General features: G+C 42.0%; 1 protein-coding gene across 3 annotated transcripts in view; it reads right to left on the bottom strand.

Moving 5' to 3' along the window:
• The window catches only part of rgs7a (regulator of G protein signaling 7a), a 62,890-nt gene that overhangs the window by 18,834 nt on the left and 28,438 nt on the right, over positions 1 to 15,618 (bottom strand). For 2 of the 3 annotated variants that reach the window (XM_030440930.1, XM_030440931.1), the window contains exons 3-4: positions 7,555 to 7,651; positions 2,692 to 2,742 (exon numbers count right to left, since the gene is read on the bottom strand). In XM_030440930.1, coding sequence (XP_030296790.1) covers positions 2,692 to 2,742; positions 7,555 to 7,651 — 148 coding nt within the window. Of the gene's footprint in view, positions 1 to 2,691; positions 2,749 to 7,554; positions 7,652 to 15,618 lie in introns of those variants that run through there. The other variant, XM_030440932.1, reaches the window with a different exon arrangement.

Here is a 15,618-nt window from a genome sequence, read left to right on the forward strand (position 1 = left end):
CTGGCGCATTTCTCAGACTTTTTAACTGTTATAAAATGCAGTTTGTGACGATTTTGACCACGAGCGCTGCTTTGGAGGAACATTCTCAATATTGCAGGTTACACAAGAAGGAAATGTGCTCGAGGGAACGACATGTGTTATTGCCAGATTTCAGAAACAGATCAGCGAAAAACAAGAATTTTAGGCTCAGTTTAGCACATTAAGCAGAAGCGAGTCCACAGGCTCTCTGCTGTTGATTGTTTATCTCTCTCTCTCTCTCTCTCTTTTTTTTTATATTTGAGATGCTGTGATACATTATTAATGACGGTGCTGTCTGAGGCATGAGGAACAGCGCGATCTCTCGAAATTGAAACGTCTGAATCAGAACGTAAATGAAAGAAACCAAGGAAACCTTAAGCTCTGTCCACTCTGGAGGGTTCAACTGATCTCAAACATTGCGGGGGTGTTTTTACCGTGATCTGAATGCCTTATAGTGGCCTCGAAAACCACACACGTACGCGGAAATATTCACCGTACAAAGTCTGCACCGCCCCCTCACACACGCTTAAAAAAAACACCCAATGATAGAAAAACGAACGACTGAAAAACCTAGGAAGAGGGCAGGCAGATCCTCGCATGCACCGCACACAAAGGGACTGTGTGTTGATGAGTCAGCTAAGTACTACAACTATGAACTGGCAGCACAATACCAAGGCACGCACCAGAGCAGACTGGAATGCACACCCACACACAACCGCCAAACATCCCAAAAGGAAGAAGAAAAACACACACAACTACAACAGGACACACAAAAACCGAAAAGATTGTTTTTCTGTACGTCATCGCCACTGCATCTCAAAGTGAGCGAGCAACCGGTTTGAACTTTTCACATTCATCACGGCCGAAAGGTGTCCACTTTTTGAGTCATTTTTTACTGAGCGACGACGGTGCTTAACTAATGATCTGGCAACTCCCTCCAGACACTCCAGTTCTACTTTATTTCACTGGAATAAAATAAGAATAATGAGAAAGGAGAAAAAAAAAAAAAACGTTGAAAAAGAACGTGAATTGCAGCGTCTGCTTGTAGCTCAGGGACATGAAGAGACTGATCAAAGTCGAATGTGGAAACTGTGGACTTTTTTCAGACAGTAAACTAACGGTTCACATACGTAGGTTCCACAAAAGCACCTCTTTATTTGTTCAGTATTTCTGTCTGGCTAGATTGCGCATGACTGATTACACTACTTTCGCGTTACTTTCGCCAAAACGACGATGAGGCTTAATAAAATAAGAGACGGTAATGATGCTTCATGAGTATCGCCTCGCATTAACCTGACCTGAAACACCTTGGATACCTCGCAACCCAGAGCCCTTGAGTAGAGAGATTAAAATCATCTACATTTAGTCAGATGGACCTTATCTTTTATTAAGCAATGGCAGATCTTGGAGCCTCTCAGTAGTTCCCAGAAGCTAGCAATCACTAGCAGCCCAGTGCAGTAAATCCATCAATCAATCAAATCATGTATCAACTACAAACTGCCACACATCGTACCTCTCTTTCTCTGTATTCATGCATTTAAACTGCCTGCTTAGAGCTTCCTGAAACCATCTGAAGTCTCCGTGAGTCACGATCGGCTTCTACTCAAAGGCTCCGATGTAACCCAACAGGCCACCTTACACCACTGGAAAGGAAAAATGGATTCGCTACAAGTTATTGATAGCCAATAGCAGCTCGTTCCATCATGGCAGCAGAGATAGGCGAAAGCACCGATTGGCCCTCTGAACAGAAAAACTTGGGGATACTTTCACGTTGTAGTCAGCAACGTAACAAAAACAAACACACCCGACACTAGAAGAATAGAAAATGTGAATTTCACGTCGAGCTAAAGAAGAGTCACCATGCCGGCAAATCTGAAAGACTTGATATCCAGATCTTCTGGTTTTGACATTAATTGAACTGAACAACTGAACTGTGGAGAATCTAATAGATCTAATCATGCATAGCTTTCCCATGACACTTAATTGTTACGAGCCAATTTGAACTTGCTTGAAGGCGTTACTGGCAACTCGGTAAACATTATTAACAACTGGAGCGATGATATCCTACAACTTCATCTTTGTATCAGTTAGGACCCCTCAGGAGGATCTTTGAGGGAATGAGCCATCAGTAAGTTAGCTGTTGGTTACAACATGAGCTCCATTTTGGATTTGTTTATATCTTTTTACATTTTCTTGCGATAACACCATGAATAGGATGCCAAATTAGCTATTAACAGTTCCCGTTTGAATTGCATCCGTAGATGTACAGGCAACTATCACTGTTTTACTTTGAAACCCTGAAGCTTTGTAGTAGAAGGAGCCTGTTTTGTCTGTGATTTATGGATTTATTCACAACGAAAACCATCTGGGAGTGTAAGTAGCGGTGGATGTGTGTTCAGATTTGACTGAGTTATGATCCGAGCAGGTTTACGTCGCAAATTGTGTCAACCGTCCACTCGCCAAGTGTTAAAAAGTAGCGTAATTGCCTCCGCGAGCCGTGTGTCACATCCGCTGCTGCTGCTGCCACAGCTGACCGTGTTGTTAGAAGCCCAAATCAAACTACAGTAATTAACCTCCCATTGCTTTTTTAGAACAGCAGCATCCACCTGTCTCTTTCATGTGTCTCCCTATTGAAAACCTCAGACCCGGATCAATATCAATCAGCTCTTTTACCTTGATCTTCAATGTCCAGATTCTTGATCATCCACTGTACAATTTCAGAACCTGAAATGAGACAAAGCACACAAATATGAATCCCTGACACATCTAATATATTCACAGTGCGCTGAAACACCTTTTCGCATATAGATGCAAATGAAAAGGGAAAACAATGACTCCCTGAACCCTCCCCACCTCCCTTCATCATCGCAGTGCATACCAATTCCTCTCGCCTTGCACCATGTGGGTGGGTAATAGGCCATCCATTACCAAATTTTCTTTTCTGACACCCTCTCTAAGCTGTAGTCCATTAATATAAATGACCAGAGAGGTACAATGGCATAATGAAGCGCCCATTGTGTACAGTCACAACAAAATTTGTCTGAGTCAGTCGCAGCACAGACATCGCAATTGGAATAGTTTAATTTAATAAGTCAATGCATCACATTGAACATTTCCAGCTGTCACAAAAAAAACCCCAACTAAGACGTAAATAGGCCAGGATCCAGAGAGGAGAGGAGGAATCCGTGTAAAACAACAGAGCAGGAGACAAAGCGAGCGCTCTACATGTGTCATCAGGAAACAGAAGATGCAATCATCAAAAACTGTTCGAGCGGAGCTGCAGAGATGACTTTGTACATCACCTCTCCTTAAACGGACATAAGACTTTTTTTAACATGCTGGATGCCATTTTGCAATTCATCCTCTGTCTGAGAATGCAACCGAATCATTTTTACCTCTCAGAAAAACATAACAGCATCCTGTGGTCCCCCACCCCAGCCCCCCGGGCATTTTCACACCGCACCACAACATGTGACTTTGCCACTTTGGCTAAATATATATTTTCCAACCTATTATTACTGCCTGTCATGCTGACAGGTGAAGGTGTGCTGAGGAGATGAGAGCCACGGGAGGCAGAGAGAAGGTGTGAAATAGAGACATGAGGGAATTCATGCAGGGAGAAAGTCAGTCCCTGTGGCGGTCTCTCTGTCCATCAAGCTATCGTTCTGTCTGTATTTCTCTTTTCACCGCACCCCCCCCTTCGCTTTTTGCCGCCCACCGCAACCAGATGAGAATTTTCATGGATTAACGTCATTAATACAACCCCATTTTCACACTATCAAAGTTGACCCACTTTCTGGCGAGACAGCTTAAATGAGATGTGTAAAGTAATCCTCTAACAAGGCTGTTCTTTGAATTGATTAACGTCATGGCCATAGATTGGGTTTTGTGCGTGTGTGGGCACCACCATTTGCGTGCATTAGAATGTGACATTAATATAAATGGGTGGATAAGTGATAACATCCATAATTTATAATCCCGATGATGGCTATAAATATTGGATAATTGCTGCTGCAAATAGTAACAGGATACAGCAAAGGACAGCTGAGAATGAATACTTCAGTACATTAAAGTCGCTGTAAGCGATGTCATCATTTTAGCTAACTTCCTGTCTGTTTTGCAGTTGGCAACACCCTCCCTCCTCTCCACGTCACCACGTGAACGAATAACAGTAATGGCCAGACTCTCTACATGTTCACACGAGTTACTGACCAAACACGTAGCATATAACGGTGATTAGTGCAGGAATATAGAGCTATTCAACCCAAAAAGATATCACTTACAGCTGCTTTAAGTAGAAATAGTGTGTGAAAAAAAGGATGAAATTAATGCAATTAACTAAAATACACAAATGGTTTTAAAAATGAAAGTTGTAGACAAAGTGAAAATCATGAGAATTGGTGAACTTTGTAAGTACACTGCAAATGGTACGCGCAAACGTTCGCTGACATCTGCTTTGTTTTACATTTGTATGAGAAAGAGTAGAAAACAAGTTCAGAGAGCGGCTGAGTTTTCTTTCTAAGGAAGGAACACACAAGGACACCCAAAAAAAAAAAAACGCCCAATAACTACACACTTGCACAGAAAACAGACACACTCATTTTGTGCGTTAACACACTGGTATACCAACCAGGCTAACATTACAAGTATATGTTTTATAAGTGTGTGTATGTATATATATGTGTATATATATATATATATATATATATATATATATATATATATACATATATATATATATATATATATATACACACACACACACACACACAAATACAATGACTTACAACTTGAGCACCTGGGTGATTCAACACTTTATAACTTTAGAACATATTATTCTAGATACAAAAGTTCCGTCAGCAGTGCAATCATTGTAGAGCAGGTGCTGCGAATGTAAGGAGTCAATAACTTTGCAGGTGAAGAAGAGTTCAATTGAGGGTCTGAGCTGTGCAAGGGGGAAACGCACAGCAGCAACCTGGGTTGTGTTGTGCTTACAGCTTGGCCAAGGGCTCCAGTGAACACAAGTGGCAGTGTTCACAGAGGGGAGGCCACAGAGGGACTGTGTCCTTGCTGCAGAGACTGCCAGGGGAAATGTGTTTTTGGAGGGGCTAGCATGATGCTGAGTGTTACACTCTTGGAGGAAAAGTCAAAAAGCTTTGCACACTGCCGCCAATTTTGCTCTGAATGGCTATCTTGACGGAAATATAGGGATCGAGTTTCTGATAATGATGACGCTTTTGGGCATGATAACGAAATGTAGCACTGTATAGAAACATGGTGTACAAAGAGAAGGTGAAAAGGAAAGCTACAACTACAAGCCATCTGTTGCAGTTCTGATGTTTTCCCAGTGTAGCTGTTTACTTGTTACATGTAGTAAAGAAAGTGAGGACCCAAATGCAAGACACTCTGGAGGCCGGCAGGGTAAGGGACAAAAAGTCAGCTTTGATAAAAAATAAAGCTGTAAAGTCCAATAGATACAAGATAAAAAGTTCAAGCACAAAAAAATGGCAACAAAAGGCAACAAAAACGGAAGGAGCAGGCAGGGGCAAACCCGAGAATAAAGACCAGTAAACCTATAAAAGACCAAACCAAGTAAGCGCTGGGATAAAAGGTAGGAACACGAAGAGCACGAGGAACACAGCAGACTCAGAGATGACAAACTGAGCAAGAGTAAGAACAGAGGATTAAAAAATAAAATCGAACTTACGACTGAAACACAGATGGAGGGGAAAAAAGGAGCGAAACGACAACAGGAGGAAGTGAAAAGCAAAACAAGACACATGAGGAGAGAACTACAAAATAAAACAGGAAATAAGAAAACCAAAAACTTGAGCCATGACATTGCATAATATCTGAGTAAGTTACTTGAAACATCTCATGCAATATTACTTTCAATATCATGTTCAATGTCGCTTTTTTAGTGTTCAACTGCATATAATGTACAATACATTTTATTACCTGTTAGTATTATTGTATATTTTTCTTCTATATAGTTATTCTGTCAGGCACTAACATCAGCATTCACTCCTTTTACACGGTATTTTTTAGAAAATATATCATGTTTTTGTATTATATTCTGTATTGTATTTTATCATTCTGATGTTACCACCAAGGGTTTCCTTCAGGATTAATGAACTCTTATCTCAACTTATTTTATCTAATCTCATTTTAACATGGATCAGATGCGATGTTACTGACCCAGTGTGAAATTATTCATCAATATACCATCCCACTGTTTTTAAACACACACACACACACACACACACACACACACACACACACAAGTTGATTTGATTTGAAAAGAGCTGTGAAAAAAAAAAGAGCCGTGCATCAGCTGCAGTTTATGCGCCCAAAGCATCCATCATTGTTTTCGCTAACGTCACTGGGGCTAAATGTTGCTATTTAAATGTATCTGTGTCTGGCGTTCATGTTTTGGTGCTCATGGGACATGTCACTGCCTTTGACAAGTCGAGCGTGGTCCTCTGTGAGCGGGCATGGTGGCCAGTGGTGGTTCTGGCTGGTTGTTGGGTGGACCGAGGGGAAAACAAAAGATACGGTCTGTGCACAATTTTCAGGAACAAGTACACTGTCAAATCTGGCAAAGTGGCTTCACCTAAACAATGGAGGAAACTGATTACTCTAATTAGCGATTAGCTGCTATAGGTTTTTTAACGTGATACTGGAATTCTTCAAGTAATATTGTATGTATATGTTAGCTTATTAAAAGGGTTACTCCGCCAGTTTTACACATTAAAGTGTGTCTACAGTTCTTGGGGTGCGCTACTGCGTATGTGTATAAAGCCTGTTGTGGTTCCATGGGAAGCTGCATCTAATCTGATAACTTACCTCAAGTGATGCCACCCGATGGCTGAGTTGCATTGTGGGTAATGTAAAGGTTTTGAAAAGGAAAAAGAACTTCTTGCAATAAAAGAAGCAATACCCATCATTCCGCTGTATCAGTTTTAATTTCTTGTTTGTGAATAATCAATTATGTCATGGGAAGGCAATAACTGGCGTGTACATTACCCACAATGCAGCTCAGCCACTAAGTGACATCACTGGAGGCAATTTTAGTGATTACATGCAGCTTCCTCTGAGCCACAAAAGGCTTTATACCACTTTTTTTTGTCATGTATGCAGTTGCACCCAAGACCTGTGGCCACACTTTAAGGTGTTAAATTGGTGTGGAGTGACACTTTAATTAATTGATTAATCTCTGTGTACATTAAAAATCACAGCAGTGTCAGCTTTACTATCTTAGCTTTTGAATTTACTATCAAATTAAACTAATCTCTCACAAAGTATCACACCAGCAGCATGAATTCTTATCTATTAGGATGCACAGCTCGAGGATCCAACATGATCCTCTTGACATTCTGGCACCGCTGGGGTGAAAATGCAAGACAGACAAACTCTCTAAATACTCTCTCTGCATTTAGTTTGGACGGAGCAGAGTACTACTTGGGTACTTGGTGGATGGGAGCCAAGTGGAGGAAGAGAGGAGCTTAGAAGGATAGAGATATTAAAGAGCCTTACCTGAAAAAACACTGGGGATCTTGGTTAGAAAACTTTTCACTGTTCGGATGGGGATGCCACTTTTCTCGTCCTGCATGCGTGCTATTACTTCCTCCATCTGGACAAACACAGGGACAGCGGGAGAGAAGAGGAGGGACATGAGATACAAAGAGGAAAAGAAAGAGCGAGTGAATACTTTTTTGTGAGCCAAACAAAAAGAGGTAATTAGATAGAAAACAGGCTCCTGTGTGGTGGTTCAGCCAGTGTCTCCAGGGGACAGAGTATGAAGTGAGGCTGTTAGTGACTAACAATCACCGCTGTCAGATTTCTGCCACTCCTTTGACAAAGCTCTCTGATTTGCGTCATTTGTCACATGAAAACCGCCAGTAAGCTGCTCTTATTGAATTCTCCATCAGCTATTGAATTTTGAATTTCTGGCAGGCGAAGTTTTCTTGTCGTTATCCATCGCAGTGTATTTGTTTCCAAAAACAGCCACGCACCCGTCACTCAAGAAAAAGACGTAGCAGACAAAGGCCCCCCGAGTGTACAAATCTGATCCAAGAGCTGCGCTGAGGGGCGGACAAACACAGACGCGCACACATGATGCAAGCACACAAACATTTCGCACACGTCACAAAATGTGCTGGGACCGTCTCGATGGCCTGGCAGGGCAACACAAGGCGGCCCGCGTTTCCAAGAACACACAGACCGGAGCAAAAGCGGAGAGCGGAGCGTGGCCCCGATATGTCAGCTGGATCAGATGCCGAGAGATCACCCCAAACTCCTCCCTGAGTGTATAAATACACGCTCAGAAAAGATGTACGCAGTGTTCAACGGGCTGGCAACATGCTAATGTAAAAAAAAAAAACAGGCCCACGTTAACAAACACATAAACATGTGTTGCTTTATATCCCTCCACCTGTAGAGGATTTTCTCTAATTTTCACTTCGAATGGTCGAACTGCAAGCCTCTTTTCAGCAGTCGAGTTTCTGTCAAGGTTGATTCATTCTAACCACAGCCGGTTTATGATAGCATTATTAGTGAGAGATTACTCTGAAAAGAGGCAGTCATGTGCATCAGGTTTAATTAATTAAAGGGTGTGCGGTTTTTCTTTTTGGTCACAGTGTCTGAACGGTTGGGAAACGGTCTCATTATCCTCATTGAAGCTACTGTATGCAGACAGCTGAGCATGCTGCATCCTTACCTGGTGGTGCTTGAGCCTGCAACTCCTTGAATCAATCAGGTGTTTTCTTCAAAGAACCCTTAAAATCAATTCTACACCTCACAGTGAGGAGAAGCAGTAATAGGTGGAAATGGGTTTTCTGACACTGACGGTGAGTTCTGAGCCATGACGTGAAGTGCAGATCACCTGGTCAAAGTCATGAACTTTCAATCACTGAACATCCAATACACATGCTGTTTCCACTTGTGGTGACTGATTTTGATTTTAAACCTGAACTTGATCAAAACGAGCCTTTAATTTCGACAGTCAAACGCAGTACTGACGACTTTGGCGAGGAGACATCGTAAGACTCTCCGCCACACTGACAATTTGTACAGAAAGTCATTGGATAAAAATCCCTGCCGAGCGTCTCTGTTGTGTTTTGGTGTTGTTTACCTCTGTACATTTATCAGTGCTTCTCTCCTTTGATTTTCTGTCTGTGCCGGAGTTTGAACCACACTCACGGGGCCTTCATGGTGCATTCAGGTACTTCAACTCTGAAATCTATGTCCCTTTGTAGAGGATATGTGCGCCGGCTGGGACGTCGAGTGCGCCTCATAAAATATGTAAATGACCGTTATCAGAGCATAAAAGTTTAAGTCTAACAATAGCATACAGTCAGTGCTGAAAATAAACTTTGAATAAAATCTTTTGCAGGAAATTCAGGTTATTTTCTATATCTATCTTTCCAGCTTGTCTTTCAATCTTGAGCTCTCGAGCTACATAGGCATATGTCGAGCACCGTTTGATGTATATTGGTGTTTAAAATGGTCTTTTGGGTTTAAAATGTGTCCTTCGTATCTGATCACACCTGACAAATCACTTATAACTCATTGCGTGGTGACTGCACTGAACTGCTGTTCCTCTCACAGTTTGGACTTAATCATCCCCCTCAATTTTCTTTCCTCTCCTTCTTCGTATGACACATTTACAATTTATCAGCCCAATTCATCTGGGTAAAGGAAACGCAGCCAATTCTATTTCATACGAATTCAGATTTATGTGTGGGTGAAACTATTCTGTGGTCACATTGACGAGAGCGAACACTTCTGATTATTTTTCGTAAAAAGCTATGTTTGATACGTAAATCTGTGACTACTTGGGTTGAGCAGTACTGTAGCATCATGTTCCAATGAAAGCTTGTGGCTCGTCAAAAACCCCAGAGCTAAAATCATCCCAGTTAAGGATCGGAGGGTAATTGACAATGATGGAGCACAGGCAAATATTGTAGCTGCTGGGGGAGAGTGGAAGCGCCAGCAAGATGGAGAGAGGGAAAAAAAAATGAAAAGAGACCTTGAATTTTCTAACAAAAATATTCATTTTCAGATAATATACTAGTCTGTCCTTTTTAATCTCTGTCTCCCACATGCATGACACAGGTCGATAGAACTGCCTCTACAAATTGTTACCTTGGCCGTTCACCCATGCTCACCCACTATACAATTAGAGTTGTGAAAAAAGTGTAAATTTCTCACACAAGTGTCGAGACCTTACTGGAAAACGGCTTCTGGCTGTCCATTATTTCTATATTTCTGCTTCAGTGTTGCTGTTTCATTGGTGTTCCGTGTTTTTTTTTTTATCTACGCACATGACTGATGTCTGGATTGTGTCAGCCTCGACCGATGTCAAATATTACGTAACTCCTACACATTATATCTTTAATAACCTCAGCTTTTTTGCCTTAACTGTTTGCATGAAAAACATGAGCGGGCATCCAGTCACGCTGTCGTTGTAATTCTGTAATAGCAGGCTATTACAATAATTGCTAGACTGATGGACGTAGCGACACACACGCTATATGAGCTTGCTTTAAAAAAAAGAAAAAAAAAAGAAAAACCCTGATGTGGGTAGATCTGTAGGCACAAAGTCATTTAAAAGATAGGTGTTTTGTGAAATGACACATTTACATCTATTGGATTTCGCTGGTTATGACTCACGAATGATAATTTCCCTTTAAATATGATTATTTTAAGCCTCCGGTACGATAGTGTAACATTTCCCATCTGGCAACGATAAATGACATACCAAGGTCTGTTCAAAGGGGCACTTTTACTACTTTGTTAATAGCCATTCTGGGATATGTTGGCCGTCACTGACTGAATTAATCAGGGAAAACTCTGGTTGAGGGACAGCGGGTGCATCTCAAAGAGAGGCTGACGATATTTGATCAGCATAATAGAAGCTGTTGAACCTCAGAAAATGGTGACATCTAACAGTGTAAGCATCAGAGGATGAGATTTTTACTTTGGTGTCCCTCTCGAGTTAAAGTTAGAAGAGACGGCGGGATTCTAAAGATGAAGATGTGTAATTTTATGCTCAAATCAAACCAAAAACCATCCTGTATTAATATCTATGTATATAATTCATGCAAGTTCATCCAAAGCTGGAACACATGAAAACATAAAGTACACGTTTTCATGCTTTTGTGATTCTTAATCATGTCTCTCTAAACGAATCTTAACTCACAGGCATTAAATGAGTGTGCCTTGTAACGCCAACCTCCTCCTTGTCTCCATGTCTCACTGTTTTTCTCTGCGAGTTAGCTGGCACCGTGAGACACAGAGCAAACAAGGACAACAGCAACAGTGATCAATACTTCACACACTCTCTCCTATCTCTGCAAGCCCTCACCGCCTACACATGGTAAAATGCCACCAGCGTGAATATTTGAATATTCAGGATCCGAAGCTCTTGAAGTCGGGATGCTCACTGGCTTCACGTTGCGAAGGAAGAGAGGAAAGTCGTTTCCCATAAGAGAGCGAGAGTCACTCTCCTTCTCTCTCTCTTCTTCTCTGTCCCCCACCCATCCACCCACCCAGAGCTGTCTGACTGCGTCTCTGCAGCCTCTTAACAGATAACAGTGAGTGTTTTGGCTGCACAGTGTGAATCATTGAATAATGATGGCACAGGACTCGGTACATATGAAGTGACTAACAAAAGCTCCGGATATAAGCACACACTGAGCTTCAGCACATGGCTCCGAGCACTTCAAAGACTATAGGGCACTTAGGGTGCAATCAGAATGTTCTGAAGCACCATTCGGAGCAAAAAACATTCTCAAACTGGGTTTGTAAATCAATGCCGGCCTCTTAAGATTTCTTTTTTAGCCATTGTTAAGAGCACCACGAGTCCTTTATTTGACGTGCTGTTTCTAAGAAAAGCAAGGTGAGGGAAGCATCTTTTATAATGGAAAAGGGAAATTTAGGAGCAATTCGATTGTGTGTCCTAAAATAGCTCATTTTGGAGGTGACCTTTACTAGAAACCTCAGCGAGAAAGAAAGGAGACAACAAAAAAAGCAGCTCTGTTTTTGAGAGGTTTTTTTTTTATTCATCGTTCGCGTATATGAATTGTGTGACAATAGGCATCTTAGTGTCATTACTCAGGTAGGCGACACGGCTCTGAATTGCTGTTAACTACAATGACCTTGACATTCAAAGTGAGCTACTACATGCACGCCAATGAGCGTTCATTTGTTGATTTTGCTGCATAACCAACAGGTAGCATGAAATAGTTTCCTGCCTTGACAACAATGCAAAAATCTATAGTGCTGACCTAGATTTCAGTGAGGGAAGAAAAACAACAGTACTTGATGAGCACGAACACAGTTTTAAACAGCGATAAGTGGATCATCATTGCCTACATACAATTCAAATTTACTGAGCCAAATGAGGCCCAGAAGCAACTTCTAAGCAGTTGATGCACTGTAACAGTGAGTTCATCCTAACCCCTAGTTTCCACCAGATACGTGTCAGCTGCGTTACGTCTCCACCAAACCAGGGGACCTGAGAGGTTTCACTTTAGTCTATGTGTTAACTTCCACCAGGTCCGGTGTGCTGTGTATCTGCTCCGTCCTAGCTCCGGCAGTCCGGAGCCCTCTAGAGCAAATACGCAGGACTTCTACTTCTGGCGGATGCTGGAGCACGACGCAGCAATTCAGCTGAATTTAGCAATAAGCAGACAGGAAGTCATGCACCGAAACAACAATATGACAACCAGTTGACACCAGCACACAAAAAAAGAGACAAACACAAGCTCTTTTGCTAATCCTTCGGTTGGGAACACTTCATGTTGTTGTTTTTATAACACATACCTATAACTGCGGTCACAAGTGATTATGTGATAATCATAACTCCTCAGCCTCACAACGTAAGCTGTCGACCGTTTTCCGCCATGGCAGACTCGTAAGGCGGAGCAAAACTGGATCAGGGCCGTAACACACCGGACAGGAATCTGGTGGAATCTCGGGGTTAGTTTCAATTTCTAAAAGAAACTAGGGTTGAGCTAATTTAAAATTTTCAAACCAGTTTGACATGAGGCCTAAGACTCGACCAGTAGGTTACACTGAATTGTACCACTAGATGTCACACAAGACTTAGTTGCTCCCGAGAGGAACATAAAGAGAGCCCATGATGACTACAGTCCATCAGGGCAACTGCAACATGTTGTGTTCACACTTAACTTGATGTCTTCTTAAGTTTTACATCAAAATGAGAATAAGTGAACCGGGGAAAAGATGACACAGTGACTTTTGAATGTTTCGCAATAAAAGCCCTGTCTGCTGAAATGCTAGAGGGCTTTTAATTTGAAATGGATACAGGAAGTGTTATATTTTGCAGTGTATTGCAGTAACATATACTTTAAACCGACACATCTGTATACAGCAGGCTACAATAAGCCTCTAGCGCTAATAACCTGCAGCATGACCTGCACTAACTTACTGACGAGTTTGTTCTCCACTGATCAGTCTGAGAAGTAAAAGACATTAGCACTGCACCATGTACGGACCTGAGTTAATCGGCTATCCCCAGGCTCCTGCACAAAATCAAAGCAGCAGAAGCTCGTATAGCAGAGTGAACCGGCAAAACCGGAAACCCAACCCTACAAGAAACCTACATTGGCCTTTCTCAGTACACTTTATCAAATGCAGCCTGTCCTGTCATTCAATTGGAAACTCATCTAGAATTCATTCCAGTTTCTTTCTGTTTGTGCAGACGTATAAAACCTCACTGACTGTGCTGCTGAGGAAATTAAAAGCTCTCCTTTTCTTCTTCCCCTCTTCCCTCCTGCCCATAGGTCTTATTGCCTGCGCTGTGACGGGTTAGCGTTGCTGCATTGGATGCACGGGGAGATTGGAATTACCTTGACAGTGTTATCTGAGGACAAGTGTGTCTACATGAAGAGAACAGAATACTCCTCCCAACGAATATGCACTCATGTTTCACAGAGGAACACATGCATCCACACACAAGCACAGACACTACAGATATTCCCATTTTTGCATGACAAACAGAACAGGCAGTGGTTATCAGTCACTTTGCTAGCAGGAGCATATGCACAGACAGAGTTCAGACACACACACACACACACACTCACACAAAGAGGAAGATATTACGAAAGCTTATGAACCCAGAAGGTGGGGGATTATTATATTTTAAAAGGCACAACATCAAAATAGGCGACTCGCAGCTCAAGTCTGGCTGCCTAAGGCGGCGCGAGAGCAGCCCGAATAGAACCTGCGGCTATATAGCATGACAGCTCGACTAGATAAAACAGTCTTTGCAGTTGCTTGATCTCATTTCCTCCTGAACTGCAGTCCTCGGCTCCACGAATGAGGCAGAACTGTGGTATATCTGTGGTGGGAGATATTGTTTCACATTTTGTTTGCCCTCAAAAACCAGCAGCAGTTTGCAAAACAATTACAAACGTACACACCAGATACAAGGTCGGTAACTTGAAAAAAGGATCAATATTATGACAAAACCACTTAGACGTCCACACTGCAGCCGCATTCCAGCATAGTGAAGAGCTTTTGTTAACACAAATGAATCACACATCTCTTCGAGACAGGCTGCTGTATTTGCATATGGACCACATCCAAAAACAGAATGTTCTTCATGCCTTCAGACTTTGGGGAATATTGTAGGACAATACAGAGAAAGCATACTGTTAATAATTTCTCAAAGAATTTCACTTCCAGCCTGATGGTTATATAATATGAGCTATGAGCCACCGCTGGCTGTATAATCCTTTGCTGTCCCACCTCAAAATCATCATCAACCCACGCTTGCGACCCCTTCAGGTTGCCTACAGAGCCTACAGGTCTGTGGAAGCAGTAAACACGGCCCTCCACTCCATAAAAACAAGCACTTGGACTCCTGAGGAACCCATGCCAGGTTTTATCGGCTAGTGCTCTGTTTTTAATACCATTATCCCAACTCAGCTACAGAACAAGCTCTCCCAGTACGGCTGGGTAGATTTCAAGTTCTGCCTGTCCGGTCTGGTGTACAAGCTTCAACCAGTTTAATTTTGTGTCAACCGTTACATGCAGAGAACTAGCAGCAACTGGCTAGTTAGCAGGAGCCCAGGATAGCCCATTAGCTCAGCTCCACAGGTGCTTCAGTGCTTATGTCTTGTTATCTTGTACAAGCTGAGATTTATATTATGGAATATATTGTGAAAGTGTTGAGGCAAACTCATTGACTTGCAAGATTTATGTACATGGGCTACTTGAACTGCTGCATCTGTGATCTTTTTTCCACTTTCACTCAGCTGAAGTCTGCTTTTATTCATTATTCTGATGTAAAATTTTAGAATATATAAGATGTGTCACAGTTGACATGATGGACTGTAGTGCTGCTGTCAGTCATAGGCTCTGACCGTGTTCCTCTTTGAAGCAGCTGAGTCATCGACAACAGCATGTGGTGAAATACAATCTAAACGGTCTGATCAGGTATTAAGACTCATAGAAAACTTGTTTAAATAGGTAAAACCCTATCTCCCAGTGACTGTGCTTGATTCCTTCTCCTCTACAGGTTTAATATCAGACAGAAAAAACTGGGGAAACATGTCTCTGACTGCCAGA

This window comes from Sparus aurata, chromosome 15 (genome assembly GCF_900880675.1).
Source record: "Sparus aurata chromosome 15, fSpaAur1.1, whole genome shotgun sequence".
Classification (NCBI taxonomy): domain Eukaryota; kingdom Metazoa; phylum Chordata; class Actinopteri; order Spariformes; family Sparidae; genus Sparus; species Sparus aurata.